Here is a 21,706-nt window from a genome sequence, read left to right on the forward strand (position 1 = left end):
TTTACAGCATCGATGGTGTGCATATGACATGAACATTAGATTCAATCGTGATTGTCTTCAACACTACATATTTCACCTAAAGTTGTCAATGTCGTACTATTTCAGGTTTATCGCTATCACCTAAGAAACTTGCTATACGTTACCTCCTTGTGCCAGACCTCAGCCTTCTACTACCTGCACGAATGCCTTCCTTTCCTTTCATAGCAAACCTAGCCAAGCAATGGAAGGAGAAAAGTCTAAGACCTTTCTCGCGCAGACATACCATCTTTAGCGAAGTGTCTTCTTCCTAACCTCGCCTAAAGCATCCATTTCGTCAAAGGACAGAACAAACAAACTCACTACACTGATTGGGTGCGGACCGGGAAAAAGTAGCAACTAAAGGAAAGCTAAAGGGTATCGGTGAACTTCACTAGGAATGGTTCTATCAATTTCATAACCAATTGGTGTACAAATTCCTCCAATATGCGTTCTAAATAAAGAGCAAACCATTAATGAATCCTTTTATTAGCTGTCCTTCAAATCTTTTAGGTTAAATTTAAAAAACCATATTGTAAAAGTCATCCTTTTCTTTCATCAGTGTAGAGAATAAAAGGTCCTCTTTCCCTGTTTTCATTGAAAATCTAAACTGTCGAAACCCACACCATCATTTAACAATATCAGGTGCGCATCTATTTTTCTCATATGGATCCGGTTCCTTTCCAATGTCTATTTGAGATAGTTGCTGAATTGTCTCACAAATGTAGACCCCACAACCATATTCTTGCAGGTAAGAATATATTATAGTGCAAGAAAAAAACACTGTCCGGAACAGTAAATAGAGATTAGAGAGGATCACATTCCTTCTCAAATCTGCATATTTGGGCTATCTCCCATCTCCTTCTTGCCTCTCTTGCAATATTAGACCGGAATATGCCCAAAAGAGTTACCAATGCTGCCTCTCTTGCAATATTAGACCGGGATATGCCCAAAAGAGTTACCAACGCTGCAACGCAACATGCTAACAAATTATCCATACCTACAAGACTGAATATAAACTTTCATGTTTATCTCAAAGACGAGCATTAGAAATCCAAACCACATTCGTCAAGAGTACCCCGATTACTGGATAGTATGAGTCAAGATTGAAAACTTCGATTTCACCCAGCCCTCCTCCACTTGTTTCCTATCTACTCTGAAAATTCAACAATGAAAAAGGATTATCCTCCAATTTCACACTCGCGAATGACACTTCCATCGAATATGCCTTTCCACATAATTATTAGATCAAGTATGAAATTCGGTTTCCTAAATTTAAATTGAGTTTCCTCTTTTCTCCATATACATATCCATACGATTGAGTCCTGGAAAATGATTTTGCACTGATTTATATTTTTTCCCCAGTCAAATCGGAAATACGTATCATTCCCAGTCATAGAAGCATACAAATACAAATCCCAAGTATAATTCTGCTAAAAAAACAAAACCTTACCAAATCACTATAAGGGAAAATCTAGAAAGATACAGATGATGGAGCACTCAGAATGAAAAGGACTAATTGAAAAAGTTTTGAGAACAATTCATAGGTATTTGAACCTCATCCAATGTTAATCCTCATCGTGCCTGTTCCCACATCTCATCACTATCGTCGCCAACCATAATTTCAAACGCATTCTTCAAATACAAAAACCAAAAATAGAGTAAGGATTTCAAGAAGACAACCAACTGAAATCAAAATTGGAGAGAGAGAGAGAGAGAGAGAGAGAGAGAGAGCATTCAGAATGAGTAGGAGGATTTTATCCTTTCATGAAATAATCGGAATATTTCAGATTCATCATCATTATGCTCCCTCAAATCTTCGACATATACGAGTATAAACACAAACTCCATCAAAATCTTGATTTTTGGGATCAAAAGCTACTTCAAAATCGAACTATTTTACACACGCGCACACACGCTCCATCGTAAAGGAAATCAGCATTGCAAAACAAAGAGAAAGTAGGTAAAAACCGTAGGAAATCGCAAGTCGAAACCATCAGAAATATTGGAACAGTACATCAAAGAAGACACTTTTGAAGGTGTCTCAGACGACCGTCGTGAGAATTTTATCCAAAATCGTCATCTGGCTTCGCCGTTCGTATTCCAATAAAAAAAAAAAAAGAAAAGAAATCAAACTAGAAAACATGCGTGAAAGGAAACAAATTAGAGCAATTTTGAGAGGAAATTTCAAGAGCCGAATCAATTTCTACGACTGAGATATGCTCTCTTGAAGAATGGACATGGCCAACGACGCGACCGCAATTTAAAGGGGAGGACGGTTCTCTGATTAGGGTTTCTGTGAGGTTTTATGGACGAATTTACCCATTATAGAAGGCCGGTTAATTATGCTTTCAACCCTATATTTCAATCAAAATTATATTTTTGACCCTATACTTTTTAATTGCAACAGTCAACCCCGGATTGGCGTTAGGTGTTCTGAATGTCCAAGCACCTTGTACCGCGATCTAATGTGGGTCCCATATCAGATAGTCGGGTACGGTAATTTCAATAAAAATTAATGAAAATCGATTTTTGCACTCTGCATTTTTATAGGGGTTTGCAAAATAATTGTCGACCCGCGAATCCAATCCAAAGCGACCGATTTGGTTTGGTTTTTTAGCAGTATGGTTTGGTCCCAATTGATGAAAAAAACCAAATCAAATGGTTTGCTTTGCGAATTTATGCTCACAGTTTTGGTTCGAAAAATCGATCGAAACTTTAATTTTATATATTACGTTTAATGATACTTCACTTTTTTTTTTTTTTTGAAAACACTAGATCATAATTGACTCAAATAATGAGATACTTTTATCCCGTAGAATAAACACATAGGAGTATTTGATTAGGAGTAGTGACTATTGGTGGGATTTAATTTTTTGGTTGACTTTTGATGATTTTAATGAAATTAGTTTAAAATTAATTTTATATTAAGTTTTTTATGCGAATCTTCGCTCATTCAAATGCTTTGTAAATAAACTATCTAAAAAACAATTAAACGTGGTTCAAAATTGGAACCAAATTTTAGTTAGTACACGAATTTTATTTTGAAAACTATGCACCATGTCAATATTTCATAACATCTTTGAAATGAGACCAGGCCTAAATAATTAATGTTTGAAGCATAATAAGTTAAACATCAAAGGAAAAAGATGTTAAAGAGATTGGACTCGAAAACAAATCGAGTAAGATAAAGACACAAATAGTAGATATTTTTATTATTAGAGTTAAAACGAAGGGTGATTTTTGCACTTAACAATTCAATAAAAGCTATGGGTACATATGAAAATGTGTATACCATGTACATATGAGTTTTGTGGAGCCCACCTCGGGTTTCACAAAATAATTCGAACCGTCCATTATTTTTAAAACATTTTTTATGGAGTTCCGTAAAAAATCAGCTCAATCCGATATCGGTAAGAATTTTTTTTGAATTTATAGGAGCGAAATTAACTGTTTAGTTTTGTCCCTACGCACTCCGGAAAAATTCTTACTGATATTGAGTTGAGCTGATTTTTATATGGCTCCATAAAAAAATATTTTAAAAATAATAGACGGTTCAGATCATTTTTGTAGGACCTGAGGTGGGCTCTACAAAATCCATATGTACATGATATATACAATGAATATGTACCTATAGCAATACTCCTCAACAATTTTATAAATTCACTTCAAAAGTTGTCTTTTAGAGCTTCTAATTTTACCCAACAAGATCATTGAAAGACAAAATTTGAAGTACACTTGTAACAAGTAGAGTGCTAAAATCATTTCTTTTGAATAGTAAAAACTTCCATAACTACCTTTTAGATAACTATAAAAAATATTTTGAATTTCCAAAATAAAGGATTGGGTTAGAGATGCTCTATCTCAATTCTTACAATTTCCCACCCTTCTCTGGAGTGATTTGGTGAGAAAAGGATAGAAAATAAATATGAATCCAATCAATCATTTAAGAATTTTTCAGATGACAAATGGTGGATGACCTATTAAGTTCGTGTCTGTGTTTGTATCTGTGTCCGTGTTCTTGAATTGTTCACCAGATTAACTCTAGTGCCCGTGACTCGGATCTTTCACTGTAAAACCCGACCTTCGTTTTCCTCACTGTCAACGACTGGAACTCAACCATGGCCATCGATACGGTCCCTCCGCTGATATACGCGCAGCTCAATTACCTTCTCACTCACTCTCCTCTCCCCATCAAGGTAAGCAAATCGTACAATCCTCGATTTAGGGTTTCGTTTTTCTTTTACAAACGCATGATTACGTTTTGAAAAAAAATAGGTCACGGAATTCGATTGGTTTGCGTTTGATGTAATCAGGTTGAACAGATGTGGTCTGGATCTAAGAACCACAGCTTGCTTGATCGGTTCACCCTACTCATTCCCTTCTGCCTCGACTACATCAAATGTCAGTTTGTTTGTTCTCCTGCATCTGCATTTATGTACGCAGTAATAAAAGTGTGTTGCTAAACAGCACCTAGTGGGTGTGGATAATAGACACGTAATACCAAATACTCCCTCCGTCCTACAATGTTGGTCCATTTTGAGGATTCCAACCTTTTAAGGGAACAAACATTTAAACGCATGTCCCGTTGAAAATGACCTTTCATTTCCACTATTACCCATTGAATCCCTCCATTAAACTTGTTTTAACTTTTTTTGTTGGCTTTTCAGAAAGGACTAAAATTTGTTACATCCCAAAATGGAATAGAGGACTAACATTTTGGGAGTAACTTACTAATTCAATACATTTAGCTCACTAGGCAGTGAATAATATACACATCATTCTAAATAAGTTAGGTTTTCAATAGGCATCTCAAGAGTATTCACGGTTATACATGTGTTTTTCTTGGATTTTGATAAAAAAAAATTCCACATTATCCACCCACTGCCTAGTGGGCGTTGATTAGCATTTTCCATAATAAAATTGTAGATATTTTTTTAGTATTTCAAAGTTCGTGTGGTGTAGTAGGGGAGGAAAGAAAGTAACCGGTTATGGTGTCTCTTGAGGTGGGAAAAGAAAATAAAATCCCTCGTTGGCATTTGGAGGAGTTAAGAAGGATAGTGATCTGGGTGATACTTATTTACTCTGTACTTGTATGTTGATGGGAAAGAGGGGTCTTTGTTAGAATCCACATCCAGGTCAAATTTGATTTCTCACAATTTTTGGTGACAAACAGATTTGTTTAAACATGAGAGTTATCTTTCTCCGTATTTCTCACCTCATTTCTAATCTAAAACTTGAGAGGCTCTTCATCTATTGCTAAGTCACTCACAAAAGGCCTATGATGGATTTGAATGCAGGGGATGTTATATACAATGCACTTTATCCATTAACGGCTCCAGACATCATCTTTGGACCCGAAGATGAGAGCTTTCGTCCATTTCCTGTGTCTGGTGAAGAAGGAGATATGAAGTCTCCAAAGAACAGCTTGTCTGATTGGAATTGCAAAGACCCTACTCGGCTGTTGTCTCTCATTCTTGAACTCAGGTTTACTGTTTTTTTCCAAAAAAAGCGAAACTAATTAATTGAGTTCACTATGGTTGGGAAAGTTCAGCTAAGCTTTTCATCTTTTCTGTGTGCAGGGATTTATATATGACCTACCAGAGGAAGCGTGTTGGAGATGTTGATGATGAGAGAGTGAAATTTGAACTCAGCACTATTTTTCCCAGAGAGGTACTTTGTTAGTCCTTACACAATGCATAGTTTACAAGAAAAGGAATCTTAGCCACACCTTGAGATTGGAATGTTTGACTTGATGATATAAGTGCACTTTGTGCCTTGTGAAATTGGTCCAAACCAAACCGAGCCTTGTGAAATTGGTCCTGAAGAAAAATATTTGTTACAATGAATAATAATGCTTTTGTGCCCATGACTTTACGATGAGCAATTAGCTGCATAAACCTACCAAAATGGCCTTTTTGCGATCTCTATATGGTCCATAAATTGTTTTGACCTTCGAGGGGGTAGTAATGGTCCATCATTGACATATGGTGCCCTTTGCTTCAAAACAAAAGAAACAGCTTTGGAGCTACTGATTGGTGCTTCTTTCTCTGTGTCAAATGGCATTTGCTACTCATTCTTCTCCCTGCCTCTCTGGATTCATTCATTACAGATACCCCATTTAAAGCTTGGTATTGTTGGTTTCTCAGGTGATCCCATGATTTAGTACTTTGCTCTTTAATGCTTTCTTTCATGTGTTCTTGGGTACTAGGAACGTTATGGACTGCATGAATACCTGTTGCTTTCAATGTATTTCAACCTAGTTTGACATTTTTCTTTTGTCTTGCTTAAACCCCATTTTATTGATGTTGTTCTGATTGTACTTTTGAGACAATAGATTTTTTATCTAAACCTTGATCATGTACGATGCAGGGAATCGAAATGTACATGACCTCAGGTGTTGAGAAGGTACTTTCAAACAGACATCCTTGAATATTTCGATTTAAATTAAATGATTGCATGAGAATCAGCTTGGTTTATACTGTATTACTTGCTTCTTTGCCTTTGCAATGTAGTGTAGACTGAAGAGGTAAGATTTGCAGTGCCTTTACTGGATATGGATATAAATAAAATGGTCACCGGGTGCCCCTGGCGACACCAGCAGAAGATATTCTTACAGGTTACTCTCATATACCTTTAATTGGAAAAACAATTGGTTGTAATTTTTCAGGCCCATACACATAAGTAGAAAAAGGGAAACCAAAGAACAATGACAAAGGACAAGCTTTACAAACTCCTCGGTAGTAGAAGGAAACTATGAGAGCAAACTTGATGAAGTTTTACTTACGGAGCGTGGGGCTTCTTTTGATAATGGTCAAAAAATTTGTAATTGAAGGGGCAAAAACTTTGAAAAATTGAGATTTTCTCATGTTTCTCTTTTTTTCTGAGGTAAAATTGGAAATTAGACTACTTATCGTTTGTTTTCCACAATTCAAATATGGAACATCAAAGAATTGAGTATTTTAGTCTCCTTATATAAAACCTACTTTCCTTTCCTTAAACGTGTCACTTCTTTAATAGTCCTTGCAATCCATCTTAATCAAATTACTGAGACACTTTAGTCACTCTTTTTTGACAATCTCAAGTGGATTAGTAACCAGATATGAGGAAGTAACCACATATCATTTGTCCCCTCTTGAATTCCTTCCCAGTTCCCACCGGAAGCTAAATTGATTGGTTTGTGGATTCTGTTGCCTTCGCTTGCTTATGATTTTCGGCGGATTTGATGCTGTGCAGGTTATATTTCCTGTTGGCAGAAAATATATGTCTGCCTCTGCAGCGCCACGATTAAAATTGGTATCTTCTCCTGAACTTAAGGCTCTATTCTCCATTGAAGATTTCAGGCTTCCTGCATGGTTGGATGGAATGTAAGTAATTAGCATGCAGGTCTTTCTCTTGCACTTACTCTTTTCTTAGATATACGCATGTTGGTCATACTAGAAAATATTGATTGGCTTTTTTTCTTCTCTTGAAAGGTGCATGGCCGAATATCTTCCCATTTTAGAAGAGATGCTTCAGACACAGGTTAGCTGGCATTCTTGATCAACTTTGCTCTTACCAGCCATTCCTTTAGTGGTGATGCTTTCAAGTGTACACCTTTAATGTCTGCAATTCATTAAGTTTTCCATAGTCTGAAAGGTGTTATTTTATTTTGTTTTGAAGATTGTAGATGGAGTTGCATCTATTGATGTCAGAAGGAAGTTTATTGCGGCACTAGCTCCTCTTTTTGGACGGCCAGTGGAAGCTGATCCAGTACGAATCCTTGTATATTCATTACTATATGGTTGGATTAAGCAAAAAGCTGATTTATCTCTGCTATGCTTGCCAGGTCTTTTGCAGAAAGGCAACATTTCTGGGTTCCTCTGGGGTGTTTACGTTTTTGGTAGGATATCGATTCCTATTTACAGGAGGACCCTGATTCCTTTAATTAAATTCAACAACTTAGTCATACTTTTGTCAATCAGATGCCTGCTAAAATTACTTGGGATTTTTATGTGGCATGTTATGCTATGCCTTCATTACTTAGGATGTCCATCTGATTTATGTGGAAGGGTTTTCTGTCTTTACTTTTCCCCCTTTTTTCTCACCTGTTGAAGCATCTCTACTGATTCTGTTGTTCCGAGAACATTGTGCCAGCATACCCCCATTCTATCCGGATTTACATGTTAATAGAAGTAATTGTGTTGTGTTTTGGTTCTTTGTCTCTATGTAACATTGACTCAGCTAAATATGAATGTACTGACTTTGACACTTGAGGAAGGGATTCAAGGAAAAGGATGTGTCTGACATGTGTATCTAATTATTCTAATGTTCATCCATCAATGTCTAGAAACTTAAGTTTACCACAAACATATGCATGTTACTTGCATATAATCCTTGAGATGCTTTATGCCACCTTCTAAAAACTATTTAACTTAGAACATAAAGGAAGTATACAGAGGCTTGTAGATGTTTTCGTGTCTCTATGACCTTGGAAATATGACTCCTACGGTTCTACCATTAGAAGGATCGGATGTCTCGACTCCTACCCTTGTAACATAGTTTCCTTGTTGCAGACATTTTCAGTTAACATACACCTAGGACTCACTCTTGGGTTTTAGTGGACCAACATTAGCAGTCTGATTTGATGTTTGCAGTTGTTATTATGTCCTATCTTTTGATCTTTGCGATTTCACATTTAAGAAACGAGAAGATAATGCTGAAGTACACCCTCCTACTATGGTAAGAGAAAATAAAATTGTCGTGGATGATTCACTTCTGGCAACTGAACAGATTGCGGAGTAAGTTCTCACTAGATATGCAAAAACACTGGGAAAATATTGCAGTGCACCCGGTAAAATGTTTGGTGGTAGACTAATGCAGGCAGGGGAAGGGTGGTACCATGGGTGTAAACAGATTTAAGTAGAACCAAGTCTTTTTCAGATTTCAAGAATAAATGGTCTTGTTTTAGTTTCCTGTCCTTGTAACATCAGACAAGTGGTTTGTTCGCTGTTCAAGACTTTTAGACTTTGTTTGGTTTAGGTTTGAGGGAGGTTTTTGGGGTAATGAGTTGAGAGAGAGAGAGGAGGAGACTAATAATTGGGGCACAAAGAGTAAGGATGGGGTCTAGAGACCCAAATCAAAGACAGTTCTAGTGTTCCTTCTCATTTTTTTCTTTTCTTTTTTCTTTCCCTTTTGATGCAGAATTTAATTTTTAATATGCCAGTATGCCACATTATCGAGAATATTTCTCATTTGATTTGAAGTCTGGTTACTGTAGGTACATTTTTCCCTTCCACTCCAGTTCCCAAAGCAATATCCAGCCCTGATGCTTCAAAGTTCTCAGGTAATCAATAATTTGAGAATGCAGCCAAACTTGTGGATTAGTTCTTGTGCATGTGATTTGGATGAATGCCTGGATGACCAAGCTATAAATTTTACAGTTTTGAGTCTTTTGACCGTTTAGCGATTCAGGCTTACCGGTTAGCCTTGATGACCAAGCTAGTTTCTGATGTCTTGCGGTGCCAAGTGTCTGTCATTCTACAGTTTGGTTGTATTGCATACACTTTCTGTTCACCCCAGCAAAAGGCATTCAACTGAAATGACAATATTTAGAACCCACTTTAGTATTTGAAGAAAATTTTGCTATGAAATGACCATTCGGAATCCCCTTTCTAGAACAAAGTTGATTTGCTACTAAGGAATTTATTAGGCAGTTTATCAAGCTCCTGGCAACCAATGCACTATTCAGTTGCCTTAATAGCAAACTTTAAGTTAAATCAACACCAATGAAACCCAATTCATATAGATCCCTCATCAAAGCTGGCAAATAAACTACACAATCACACAATAGAAAAAGAAACTAGCAATTTTTGATGCGGAAAACCCCAATGGGGTGAAAGACTATGGGACCTAGTCGAACAATAGCAGTTATAAGAGATCTTGTTGAGTCCACACTCAATGGGTCTAAGCTTATCTTGTAGAACCCACTTATAACCCAACTTATTCTTGTCGTCTCCTTGAACCATTGCAACCGACCCACACCTCCAGAATTCATCTTAGGACTCTAATTTTGACCTTGGAGTCCTTCTAAGGTCTTCAACTCTGGTTGTAGATGGCGATAATCTCCAAGCAATGGATGATCCACTCGCATACCTCTCTCTAGGTGTTTAGTGCTGACTGCTTAGGAGAGTGAAAATGATGCATATCAAGGTTCTGAAAGGGAAAAAGATGCTTTTATAATCTAAGTAATCCAACACAGCCCTCACAGTCCCACCAACGGTCGAGTTGTGAGCATTTGAAAGTCAAATTAAAAATCCTCATGACGGGGTTGCTGCTATTCTGTTAGGGCTGGTGGGTAACACATAAGAAATGGTAGATTCCAAGTGTCTAGTGCTGGCTTATATTTTCGGAGGACGTATTTTACATATATTCATTGGTTAAACTTTTTCAATACTTTGGATTATTGATCCTCTCTCTCTCTCTCTCTCTCTCTCTCTCTTGTATAGCATTTCAATTCTTCAAGTGCACCCATCAAATCACCTCTTTTGACGGATTTTCCATGGAGTCCTAGATGGGAATCATCAGAAATGGCTGAGCGGTTCTTGTAAGTTGTCCCCTTTTTTTGGCTTGTGGGTATGTTCAGGGAATTTTTTTGGGGGTATCTATTTTTTACGATGCTAATTATCTTGGCAGTGATTATCTGGTGGAAGAATGTTTGAACTTCAAAAAGTATTGCAACGAGAGTCAGATTCAGCAACGTTAGTGTGTGGAGGGGCTTCTAATGTTAGTTTATCTCACCGTTGCTAATGAACAGGAAGACGTTATGTTTAGGATAGTTCGGTACATTGGGTGTTGAAATGATTTCCTTTTGAGAGAACTGGTTCATGTATAAAGCGAAGAGAGAAGAAAGAAATCCGACTATGGTTCCTTGCAAAGTTGTCAAAAGATGGAGCTCTGTGAATTGGTCCATCGACTATCTGGCATGGATTTTTGAGAGAGTGCCTGTATGTACTATGTTGTACTAGTAGCAAACTCTTGCGAACGTCTTGCGCTGTTAAAAGCAAGAGTGGATTTGGTTTCTCCTGTTTTAATGCTATGGTTGGGTTTAGCTCATGGAACTTTTTTTTTTTAACCCGAAGGCAAAACCTTTTTTGCATGAAAATCAAAGATTTACGTTGTAAGGAAGACCGGGCGTTATATCTATCGTATACCGTACATTTTGCATTAGTGAAATTCAGAATGCACCGTATGTTGAGTCAACTCATTAACTTCTTTTGACATTGTTTCGTGCTCCGAGTTTTGCTGTCAATTCGTAACACAAATTCCATGTGGTTTTGGCAAATCTTTCTTTAATAGGTGGAGTTTTTTTGGGGGGGGAAATTATGTATTGTACCACGCTACCACATATTGGCTGGGCTCCATCACAAAGTGTGGCTCTCTTACCTCCATCACAAAGTGTGGCTCTCTCACCGATATCTAATGGGGAAGAGTTCTAAAACACCAGGTGGTGGCGCTATCAATGAATAATCACTCATCCATGCTGATATTTAGCCAGAAATTATCCTGACACTTTATGGACATAGGGAAGCCAATAGGCCCTATAGTGAGGCACCAAGTGTACTCACTTATTCCATTTTCTTCCATTATATATTAAGTCACATAATTTGCGTGCGCGAGCGTGAACGTAAAAGTATCTTCGAAACACATCCCTGACTATTAAAGCCTCCGAGAGCAAGGATTGACAACGCGAGCCAACTACAAGGACTAAGGGCTCGAGCACAGTATGAGGATTGAGAACGCATACACGAGATGTTTTGAATAATTATTAAGTGAGTAAAGATTATTCCCCTTTGCCCAAATAAATGGACTCTTTAACTATAATAACGGTGGGAACCTGGGACCCTATTTACGTGCGCCAGCCTCTCTCTCTCTCTCTCTCTCTCTGTAGGAGCGGTTATCCTATCCGTTCCCCATTGCCACCCAATTATCCCATTTCCACTTCAAACATAACCTCCGAATCTCGCTCCCGTCCCTGAAAAAATGTCGGGTCTTTCTCTCTCCGCCCCCCCTCTCTCTCTATATCCCCATTCCAATCCCCCCTCCCAATCCACAGCCCAAGAAAACAAAAAAACAATGAGAGAGATCCTGCACATCCAGGCCGGCCAATGCGGCAACCAAATCGGCTCCAAGTTCTGGGAAGTAACATGCGACGAGCACGGCGTCCAGACCAACGGCCAGTACGTCCCCGCCGAAAACCTCCCCTCCGACCTCCAGCTTGAACGCATCAACGTCTACTTCAACGAGGCCTCGGGCGGCCGGTACGTCCCCCGGGCCGTGCTTGTGGACCTCGAACCGGGTACCATGGACAGCATCCGGTCCGGCCCATACGGGCAGATTTTCCGGCCGGATAACTTCGTGTTCGGGCAGTCTGGTGCGGGGAATAACTGGGCTAAAGGGCATTATACGGAGGGGGCTGAGTTGATCGACTCTGTTCTTGATGTTGTGAGGAAAGAGGCGGAGAATTGTGATTGCTTGCAAGGTAAGTTTGAGCATTTTCCTTAAAAAAAAAACAAACAACACGGACGCAATTGTTCGATGCATGTAGATTCATGTGCATCGAATGGATCTGAACGCAATTGTGTCCAGAATTGTGTTAGTAGTATTGCTCTTTTCCTTAATGTATACTACTATACTGTTGTACCCAATATACTAATGGCATTGGAAAATTGTATGCATATCCGATTACCTGCACGGTTGATACTCCCGATATGGTTACACAGCGATGAAAAACTTTTTATTATCAAAAAATTGTTGGGAGTTGCCATCAAAAAATCGAATAATGTCTTCATATTCGATTTTTTTTTTCCAGGCAATTATAGATTTTTGAAGTATATACTAATTCCTCAATAAAAATCAAAATGCGAATCTGTTGCCGGTTCTGCTATTTAAAACCTTGATTACACGCATATGTATGAATCCAAGTTTTGTTTATTTTGAATTCTTAGCCATGTGATCATTTATGTGCACATTGTTTGGCTTTTGAAGCATTTGTGTGTAAAATAGTCTTTTGTTTAAGCTTAAATTGCCACCTTCTTTTTTCCGTATAATTATTCACGCGGAACGTAAAAATATATGTTGTTTTAGACAAGATAATTGCTTGCTTGTCCTAACTAATGCATTAAGATCTCTGATTATGTAGCCTTTAATTCGTTGGCATCGACTTCTATCCAAAATTCTTTGAAGCTTTTGAACTGTTTCTTGTAATTATCAGTTGATCATGACTATAGTCCTTTTGATCATTTTCCTGATCAAGGCAATTCTTTGAGAGAAAATGCCTATAAGTTTGCCCGTGCTTCTATCCTTGCCTTTTAGTTTGACAACAGTACTGGGTAACCAAGACGGATTGATCGAAATCGATTGAAGCTAGAATAATTTGGAGCATGGAAGTCAGCCTTGGTGATGCCAGTGTCTGTGTGAGCAATTCATGATCTCCAAACCCGGGCCTGTGATACCCGTTGCTGCGGTTTCAACCCAACACGCACAATTGCAAGAGAACAAATAAGCAAGAACACAAAGAAACAACACAGATTTTTTTCTTGTGTGTATTTTATGCGATTCTCTAGTTGTGGAACTACTTAAAAAAAATTGTCTTTTCTTTGTGTTCTTGTTTGATTTACTGTTCGTGGAATTGTGTCACTGTGTTGGGTGTAAATTGTAATCCTCAACAGTTTTCTTCGCCGTATATATGGACATGGATAGCAATACTTCTAGCCGAACTTCAATTACCAAAATTTGTACTGCACGTACGTCAAGTTGATAAGGCGGAGTCCTGCCATGGGCCGCCAGTTGTGCCACTTTTGTTTTGCAATGGGTCGCTAGAGTACCGTGTCGTATTATAGTTACAGATCCATTTGCACGTCGTCATTTGATTGCCATATAGCAGTATTAGATTCAGTGACACCGACGGTTTTCCTTCTTTGAAACGAACAAAAATGGATACTTGACCACATTTTTTTCTATATCTACTCTTGTCTATCATGTGATGAAACACCCAAGATGATTAGAATAATCGGTCTCGAATGAATCTCAAGAGCATCGTTTCTATTGTGTTGCCTCCCGAAGAAAAGTTGTGGCTATCTGGTTTAAATCCGATCGAACCCCCTCACGTCTGTTTGTTCTTGTGCATGGTCCAGGTTTCCAGGTGTGTCATTCGCTTGGAGGAGGCACTGGTTCCGGCATGGGAACCCTTTTGATCTCCAAGATAAGGGAGGAATTCCCGGACAGAATGATGCTCACGTTCTCTGTTTTCCCTTCACCAAAGGTGTCCGACACCGTCGTTGAACCCTACAATGCCACCCTCTCTGTGCACCAGTTGGTGGAGAATGCTGATGAATGCATGGTCCTCGACAACGAAGCGCTCTATGATATTTGCTTCAGGACATTGAAGCTTAGCAATCCAAACTGTGAGTACTTTGTCCAAGTAGAAACTAGGAAGTGAACCTTGCATCATGGTGGTAGTTGGTTCAATCACCATGTAAAATTTGGTGGGACCAGGTAAAAGTTGGCTTTTGCTCACTACAGGGTCCCCGGGCCCTAAATAACTGCGAGACATTTAGGAACGAAGCCCTCTATGATATTTGATTTCTGTATAAAAATTCTGTTTCTATACCAATTTCTAGCCTTTTCATCAGTTGTTTTGTGGAACATTACCAATCTAGAGCTTCACCTTGAATCTTATTGTTATATTTCTTTACTGCAGTTGGTGATCTGAACCACTTGATCTCAGCAACCATGAGTGGGGTGACTTGCTGCCTGAGATTCCCCGGCCAGCTCAACTCCGACCTCCGAAAACTCGCCGTAAACCTAATCCCATTCCCACGTCTCCACTTCTTCATGGTGGGTTTCGCACCCCTCACTTCCCGTAGGTCCCAGCAGTACACGACCCTCTCCGTCCCCGAGTTGACTCAGCAGATGTGGGACGCCAGAAACATGATGTGTGCCGCCGATCCCCGCCACGGCCGCTACCTAACCGCCTCCGCAGTGTTCAGGGGCAAAATGAGCACGAAAGAGGTGGATGAACAGATGAACAATGTCCAGAACAAAAACTCGTCCTACTTCGTTGAGTGGATTCCAAACAACGTGAAATCGAGCGTTTGTGACATTCCCCCAACCGGGCTGAAAATGGCTTCGACGTTCGTGGGGAATTCGACGTCTATTCAGGAGATGTTTAGGAGGGTGAGCGAGCAGTTTACGGCCATGTTTAGGCGTAAGGCGTTTTTGCATTGGTATACGGGGGAAGGGATGGACGAGATGGAGTTCACGGAGGCAGAGAGTAACATGAATGACTTGGTGGCGGAGTACCAGCAGTATCAAGACGCGATGGTGGACGATCTGGAAGAGTACGACGAAGGTGTCGAAGAGAACCACGAGGGATGAAAGTACAATGATGAAAAACGACTATCGGCGATCATCGCATGGGAGTAAGAAACTCCTAGAGTAAACAATCCCTGTGATCACGCGGTGTTCGCTACGTTGGTTGTCCCTTCCTACCCTTTCGCTTCGTAAAGGAACGATTTGATGGAATTTGATTTGCCTTGTTTTTCATTCCATACGAGCATTTGGTTACCGATGTTGTATTGTTGCATGGCTGTCGAACTTTCAAATTTCTCATTGTTGGTTGTCATATACAAAAAGTATATTTTGGATAACAATCTGTCATTGTCGATATAAATTTTTTTTTAGATTAAATTTTTTACACCGTCGGTGTAAACATTTGTTTCCTCTAAATTAATTATATTGCGCCACGTCTTGATTAGGATCACTGTTTTGCAACGTGACACGATGTAATTGATTTGGAAGAAACAAATGTTTACATCGACAATGTAAAGAATTTATTCTCATTTTATTTTTCCCTGTTCCAAAGTAAACAAAACTTTAGAAACTATAGGTATGCTTCCTTTTGATGATCTTTCTCCAGAGGACCAGATTTGAAAAACTTCTAGGCAAGTATTGCGATGCGTTGAAGCCCCTACCGATATAAACTTTTTTGATAACTAGATGTCTGATTCATCTTGCTTGTATTTCGAAGATTCTAACGGTAATGACTTTGCAAACATCAAGTGGCCAATGACTTTGCAAACATCAAGTGGCCTGAAAGGAGGTGAACACTAGGGAGATTTCATACTTGTTGGGGCCCATGGAGATTTCATACTTCTTGTTGCTCACGGTGCAGTGCACAATCCAAGTCCTCCATCTCGGCTATCAAGAGTTTAAATATTATCTCGACAAATTCATCTCAACCACTCCTGATGGTGGTGTTTGGAAAAGTGGCGGCTCCTCGCTTGTGTACTCTTTTTGGACTCGCTTCGATAATTCAAGCTATTCAGAGCTCGGTGAGAATATTACTCCCTCCGTTCCTAAATGTTTGACACTTTCATGCTTTTTATTGTCCCATATAATTTGTTCATTTTGAAAAGTTAAAAGCAAAATATGGTAAACTTCCCATGTTACCCGTTTCTTTTGGGCACAAAATTCCAAATTCAAATTTTCAAGTACTATTCAAAGTACACTAGAAGGGTAAGATTGGACACTTGATTTTTGCATAATACAATAATATTTCTTCCTTAAAAGTTAGAACTCCTAAAAGTGCCAAACATTTAATGACGGAGGGAGTATAATTAATTATGTAAAAAATTACACTCATCATGGCCACAAAGTATTGAAGGATGATTATTGTTCACGATTCTTTTGTGTTTTACACGTCTCTTCGCCGCAACGAATTACATTTGGCTGCGTATAATGACTGTTGGCTGCCTCGAATTACGTTTGGCCGCAAATTATTAAAAGCGTGATTACTGTTCACGATTCTCTTGTTATTAGATATTCCTCGTGACCGCTACGAATTACATTTAGCCGCTTATAATTACTGTTGGACGCGCGGAATTACACTTGGCCGCAATTTATTGAAATCGTAATTAGTGTTCACGATTTTGTTGTTACAAGACAGGCCTCTTGGCCGGTTCAAACTACACTTGACCGCGTATAATGACAATTGGCCGCTTTTATTTACACATGGCCGCTAACTATGGAAAACGTGATTACTCTTCACGATTCACTGTGAAATTACGCGAAATTATAAGCACGCTTTGAGATCTCAAAAGCGGGGCCAGACGCCAGACAAGACGACCACCACGTGTCGTCGGTGTCGAGGACTCTCTTCGAACAACGCCAACCACAAGATTCTCTCTCTCTCTCTCTCCTGTTCTTCCTCTGTGAGCCCAAGCTGGTTCTTCTTCCCTCCTCTTCTCACTCTCTCTGCTCTCCGGATTTCCATGGAAATTGTTATTTCTTGCATTGTCTTCCCCCCCATCTCTGAGCGTTTTTAATTTAGTAAAATCTCTGGTATTCAATTTTCTGGTCAAGATTGAGCGGTATTCCTTTAAGCTATTTACTTTAAGGTTATATAATGTGCCCCATAATCATGGCAAACAATATCAAATTGACGTAATTATTTGGCATGATTAATGTTATTGATTAAAAATCAATTCAGATCATAAAAATAGGTTCCCCAAAACGGGCTTACAACCAGAAGACATTGTTGTTGAGAGCACTAGAAAGTAAACAATTTTGACAAATTGCTAATGATTAAAATGATACGATATTTTATAATTCCTGCTCTCTTTCTCTCTCTCTCTCTCTAAAAAAACAGAAAACCCAAAGCAGATCTGGTTTTGGGGAGGGGCGCAGCCGCCTCCCCCTCCTCCCCCCTCACCCTTCCCCCTTCCCTCCTCTCTCTTCTCCGACGGTGTATCTTCTCGTCAGTTTTGGGAGCATGTGTTGCAGTGTTCGTGGTGACCTTGTTTCAGGTGCTTCGACCTCCGGCCGGTGACTTGTGGGCTGGATGCATCACGGCTCCACCTTGTCTTTCCAGAATCCGGAGTTTAATGACCATCGGAGGAGGTAATAATGGCAGTTTGGGGTTAGGCTCTGATTGGGGTTAGGTTTTTTCTTTTGTTTTTTTGTTTTTTCCGGCCGATTGGCTCGTTTTCTCCGGATGGGTCTCCCTTAGTTTGGTCTGTACCGGTCTAGTGCTCTAGATCCGGTGGGCATTGGTTGGTGGGCAAATAATTTTAGTTAGGGTTTTGGTGGGTGTTCGGAGTGAGGTCTGCGGTGGTTGACGGCGGTGTCAGTTAGGGATGGCAATCTCGGCCAAACCGATGGGTACCCGAACCGAAACCGTTTTTTTTCCCCGAACCATAACCGAAAAATTCCCCGTTGGTGCGGATATGGTGGAGGTTGTAAGATAACTGAACGGGTTCGGTTCGGTTACGGTGGAGTTAATAACTAAACCGTTCCCCGAACCGAACCGTTCCCCGAACCGAACTGAAACTGGGTATTTACAAAAATACCCTTGTATATATATATACACACTTCCCACACCCACTTAGGGTTTTCATTTCACTTGGCAGTCTCGGCCAGTGGCCACTCCAGAGTCCAGAGTCGCCTCCACCTCCAGAGCTCCAGAGCAGCAGTGACTGCTCCGTTCGAATCTCGATCTCTCTTAGTCTCTCCCTTAATCTGGACTCTCTCTCTCTAATCTCTATTCACTCGGCCATTCCTGATTCCTCTCGAACCTTTCCAGACCAGACTCCACTCCACAGCTCCAGAGCAGCGACTACTCGGTGAGATCTCTCTCTCTCTCGCTCGATCTCTCTTAGTCTCTCTCTCAATCTAGACTCTCTAATCTCTATTGCACACTCTCATGTCTCTGTAACTCTATTTTTGCAGGCTACGACGATCAATTGACTCAGTCGACTGTAACTCGATCGTGAGATCTCTCTCTCTCTCTCTCTCTCTCTCTCTCTCTCTCTCTCTGTCTCTCTGTCTCTCTCTCTCTCGATCTTGTCTCTCATCTCTCGATTTTTTCAGGAAATCAATTGCAGCAGTCTGGTAGTCCGCACTCCGCAGTCGCCACTCTTCGGAGCCCAGTTGACTCAGTCGACTGTTATCATTGGTTTATCTCTCTCTCTCTCTCTCTCTCTCTCTCTCTCTCTCTCTCTCTCTCTCTCTCTCTCTCTCTCTCTTTTGTGCTCGAAAATATAATCTGCTTCAGATCTGTGTGCTTGAATTTGCTGCATGTGGGCATTAATTTTTGACTAAACTTGACATCCTGATTTGGCTAAGCTTTGGCTAAGCTTTCCGCAAGTTTGTATAAAAATAGGAAATATATAGAATGCTAAAGGGATTGAAATGTGGCCATGGGCTCAAATGGTTGAGATTTTTAAGCCCTTAATTTCCATAAATATGAGGAACTTGAGCTAATTTTGAGTCTTGAGTTGAGAGAGAAATCTTTAGATGAAAGTGACCTCACCCGGCCTGGTGCATCATGTTGGTCATTGGATAATGATAAACTTAAGGCTTTTGATTTTGGCACTACAAAATTTACTGTCGGTGTTCCGAAAGTAGTGTGCCAAAATCAATCCCTATTGTTAGAGACAAAGAGGAAATGGAATTGAAGAGGAAGGGGTCAAAGCCAGAGGGTCACGTCTGATTATTTCGGTGCATTATGTTGATGGTTGGGAACTGAATAGTTTTGTGGCTGCCATTCTATGTATGGCTGTATAAGTATATTGCAGGGGCATATTTAGCTAAGGTGCTGGTATAGGAGGTCACGTGACCCTCTTGAAATTATCGCGGTTTTTTGTTTTGTTTTTGTGTGTGTGTGTGAATCAAAAAAGAAGTAATATACATAGAACTACCCAAAACATAAGAAGATCTATGTCTAGTTCAAGTGGTAAGATCTTGGGTTATAGCCTGAATGGTCTATGTCTAGTTCAAGTGGAAAAAAAAGTTTTTTCTAAACTTGCAGCTAATGAGGGTTGAAGAACTGTCCATCAAAATTAAGCTTATATAGTTGTAGTACCACAAAGCCAACGCATACAATGCTACCATTTATACAAATAAAAATGTAATAAATGATCGAGTAAAACTACAGAAATACTAGTGCATTCATTTTTTGTTCTCGTTATATTTTTTGTTGTCGTTATATTTTTTTTGAATGCATGTTCTCGTTATATTGGATAGTGAGTATTTTTTATTAAGTTTATGCTCGAAAAGTAACCCCTTGTTTGGACCATATATTCACCGCCCGTCGATACTCAGCTCAAGACTCAAAATTTGCTTACCTGTTCAACTTCTGATGAATCAAGATAATTTTTCTCTCTTACGAATAGTCATTGTTTGTGCTTCTATAGTAGTAGGAGTTGGATTTCTTAAGTTTATAAAAGAATGAATAGTCATTGTTTGTGCTCCCTTTGTTTGATTATGGCTCCCTTTGCGTACATTGAGCTCAATTTAGCGGATACCTCTAACTGAGCCACCAATTCGACTTGAGGTGTAACGAAGCTAAATTGAGCATCAATTGCCTTTTATTGCTTTTAGTTATATAACGTGGCGGTGGCATAACCCTATAGAATTGTGTTGAGAACGAGGCGGCGGCATAGCCCCTCTAGTCTGCTTAACTAGTTTGTGATTTGATTGTAGTTTGAATTATAATTGTAGCTTAAATCTGTAATTGTAACTTGAATCATGTCTAAATCTGCTGGTGTTTTCTTAGGATTAGATTAATTATGTCTGAATCACCTATCGGTTCAAGTGCTCAGTCAACAAATCCGGTTGATGGTTCTGGACCATCACAACCAAGTGGTAGCCCCGTACCATCATCATCCCCTCTTGATAACCATGCAAGTGACAATCCTACTCATCCAAGTGACAATCCTACTGATGAAGTTGAAGTTGTATCAGGAAAATCCGATGATGATGATGATGGTGGAAAAAGGTTAAGGAGTCCTTATTGGGCTCACTATAATAGGGTGAAAATTAACGGGATTTTCAAGGCCATTTGCAAGTATTGTGGAACAAAAATTTCTGGAGAAACAAGGAATGGAACTTCGCATTTGAAAGAACACTATTTAAGGAAACACCAAAAGAAGGATAACATGAGGCAACAAGTTCTAACAAACAATTTCATGAATAAAGACCGTCCTCCGCTACTAACTTCATATAGTTTTGATCATGAGACAGCACGGAAAGAACTTGCAAGTGCCATAATCATGCATGAGTATCCCCTTTCAATTGTGGACCATGTTGGATTTAAGAGGTATTCAAATGCTCTTCAACCTTTATTTAAGGTGCCATGTAGGAACATAATAAAAGCTGAAATATTTAAGATTTATGAGTATCAGAGGGGGAAGACAATGAGTTTGGTGGTGAGTAATGCAAGTAGATTAGCTATCACAACGGACATGTGGACTTCAAGTAATCAAAAGAAAGGCTTCATGGCTTTCACAGCGCACTTTATTGATGATTCTTGGACGTTGCAAAGTCGCATTTTGAGGTATTTCTAACTTATATCGCTATATTTATTCCTTTATGCAATGTAAATCTTCATTTTTCTATTTTTAACTAAATATAAATGTTGCATGTTAGGTTCATATATGTGCCATGTCCACATACAAAAGAAGTTCTATGTGACCAATTGTTGAATTGTTTGATGGATTGGAACATTGATAGGAAGATTTCAAGTATAACGGTTGATAATTGCTCTACCAATGATGCCATGATTGATCTTTTGTGGGACAAACTTGATAGTGCGTCGCTCATGTTGGGTGGGAATTTATTTCATATGCGTTGTTGTGCGCACATTCTTAAT

General features: G+C 39.4%; 2 protein-coding genes and 2 non-coding genes across 4 annotated transcripts; 2 read left to right on the plus strand and 2 right to left on the minus strand.

The window, feature by feature from the left end:
- Positions 1-1,752: 1,752 nt before the first annotated feature.
- LOC131331703 (small nucleolar RNA Z105) lies at positions 1,753-1,822 on the minus strand. Its single transcript, XR_009201502.1, has one exon. It is a non-coding gene; the product is annotated as a small nucleolar RNA Z105 (small nucleolar RNA).
- A 184-nt stretch (positions 1,823-2,006) lies between these two features.
- Positions 2,007-2,105, minus strand: LOC131331715 (small nucleolar RNA Z161/Z228). Its single transcript, XR_009201514.1, has one exon. It is a non-coding gene; the product is annotated as a small nucleolar RNA Z161/Z228 (small nucleolar RNA).
- Positions 2,106-3,773: 1,668 nt separating this feature from the next.
- Positions 3,774-11,109, plus strand: LOC131329824 (uncharacterized). The gene is made up of 13 exons (XM_058363199.1): positions 3,774-4,214; positions 4,332-4,419; positions 5,316-5,502; positions 5,598-5,688; positions 6,388-6,423; positions 6,536-6,634; positions 7,252-7,382; positions 7,491-7,539; positions 7,678-7,767; positions 7,844-7,897; positions 9,275-9,340; positions 10,503-10,600; positions 10,690-11,109. The coding sequence occupies exons 1-13, from the start codon at positions 4,137-4,139 to the stop codon at positions 10,757-10,759; spliced, it is 1,137 nt and encodes a 378-aa protein (XP_058219182.1). The 5' UTR covers positions 3,774-4,136; the 3' UTR covers positions 10,760-11,109.
- Positions 11,110-11,909: 800 nt separating this feature from the next.
- Positions 11,910-15,707, plus strand: LOC131330165 (tubulin beta chain-like). The gene is made up of 3 exons (XM_058363658.1): positions 11,910-12,535; positions 14,190-14,459; positions 14,756-15,707. Exons 1-3 carry the CDS (start codon positions 12,037-12,039, stop codon positions 15,430-15,432), a joined length of 1,446 nt encoding a protein of 481 aa, XP_058219641.1. The 5' UTR covers positions 11,910-12,036; the 3' UTR covers positions 15,433-15,707.
- The last annotated feature ends 5,999 nt before the right edge of the window (positions 15,708-21,706 follow it).

The sequence above is a fragment of the Rhododendron vialii genome, chromosome 6a (assembly GCF_030253575.1).
Source record: "Rhododendron vialii isolate Sample 1 chromosome 6a, ASM3025357v1".
NCBI classification, from domain to species: Eukaryota; Viridiplantae; Streptophyta; class Magnoliopsida; order Ericales; family Ericaceae; genus Rhododendron; species Rhododendron vialii.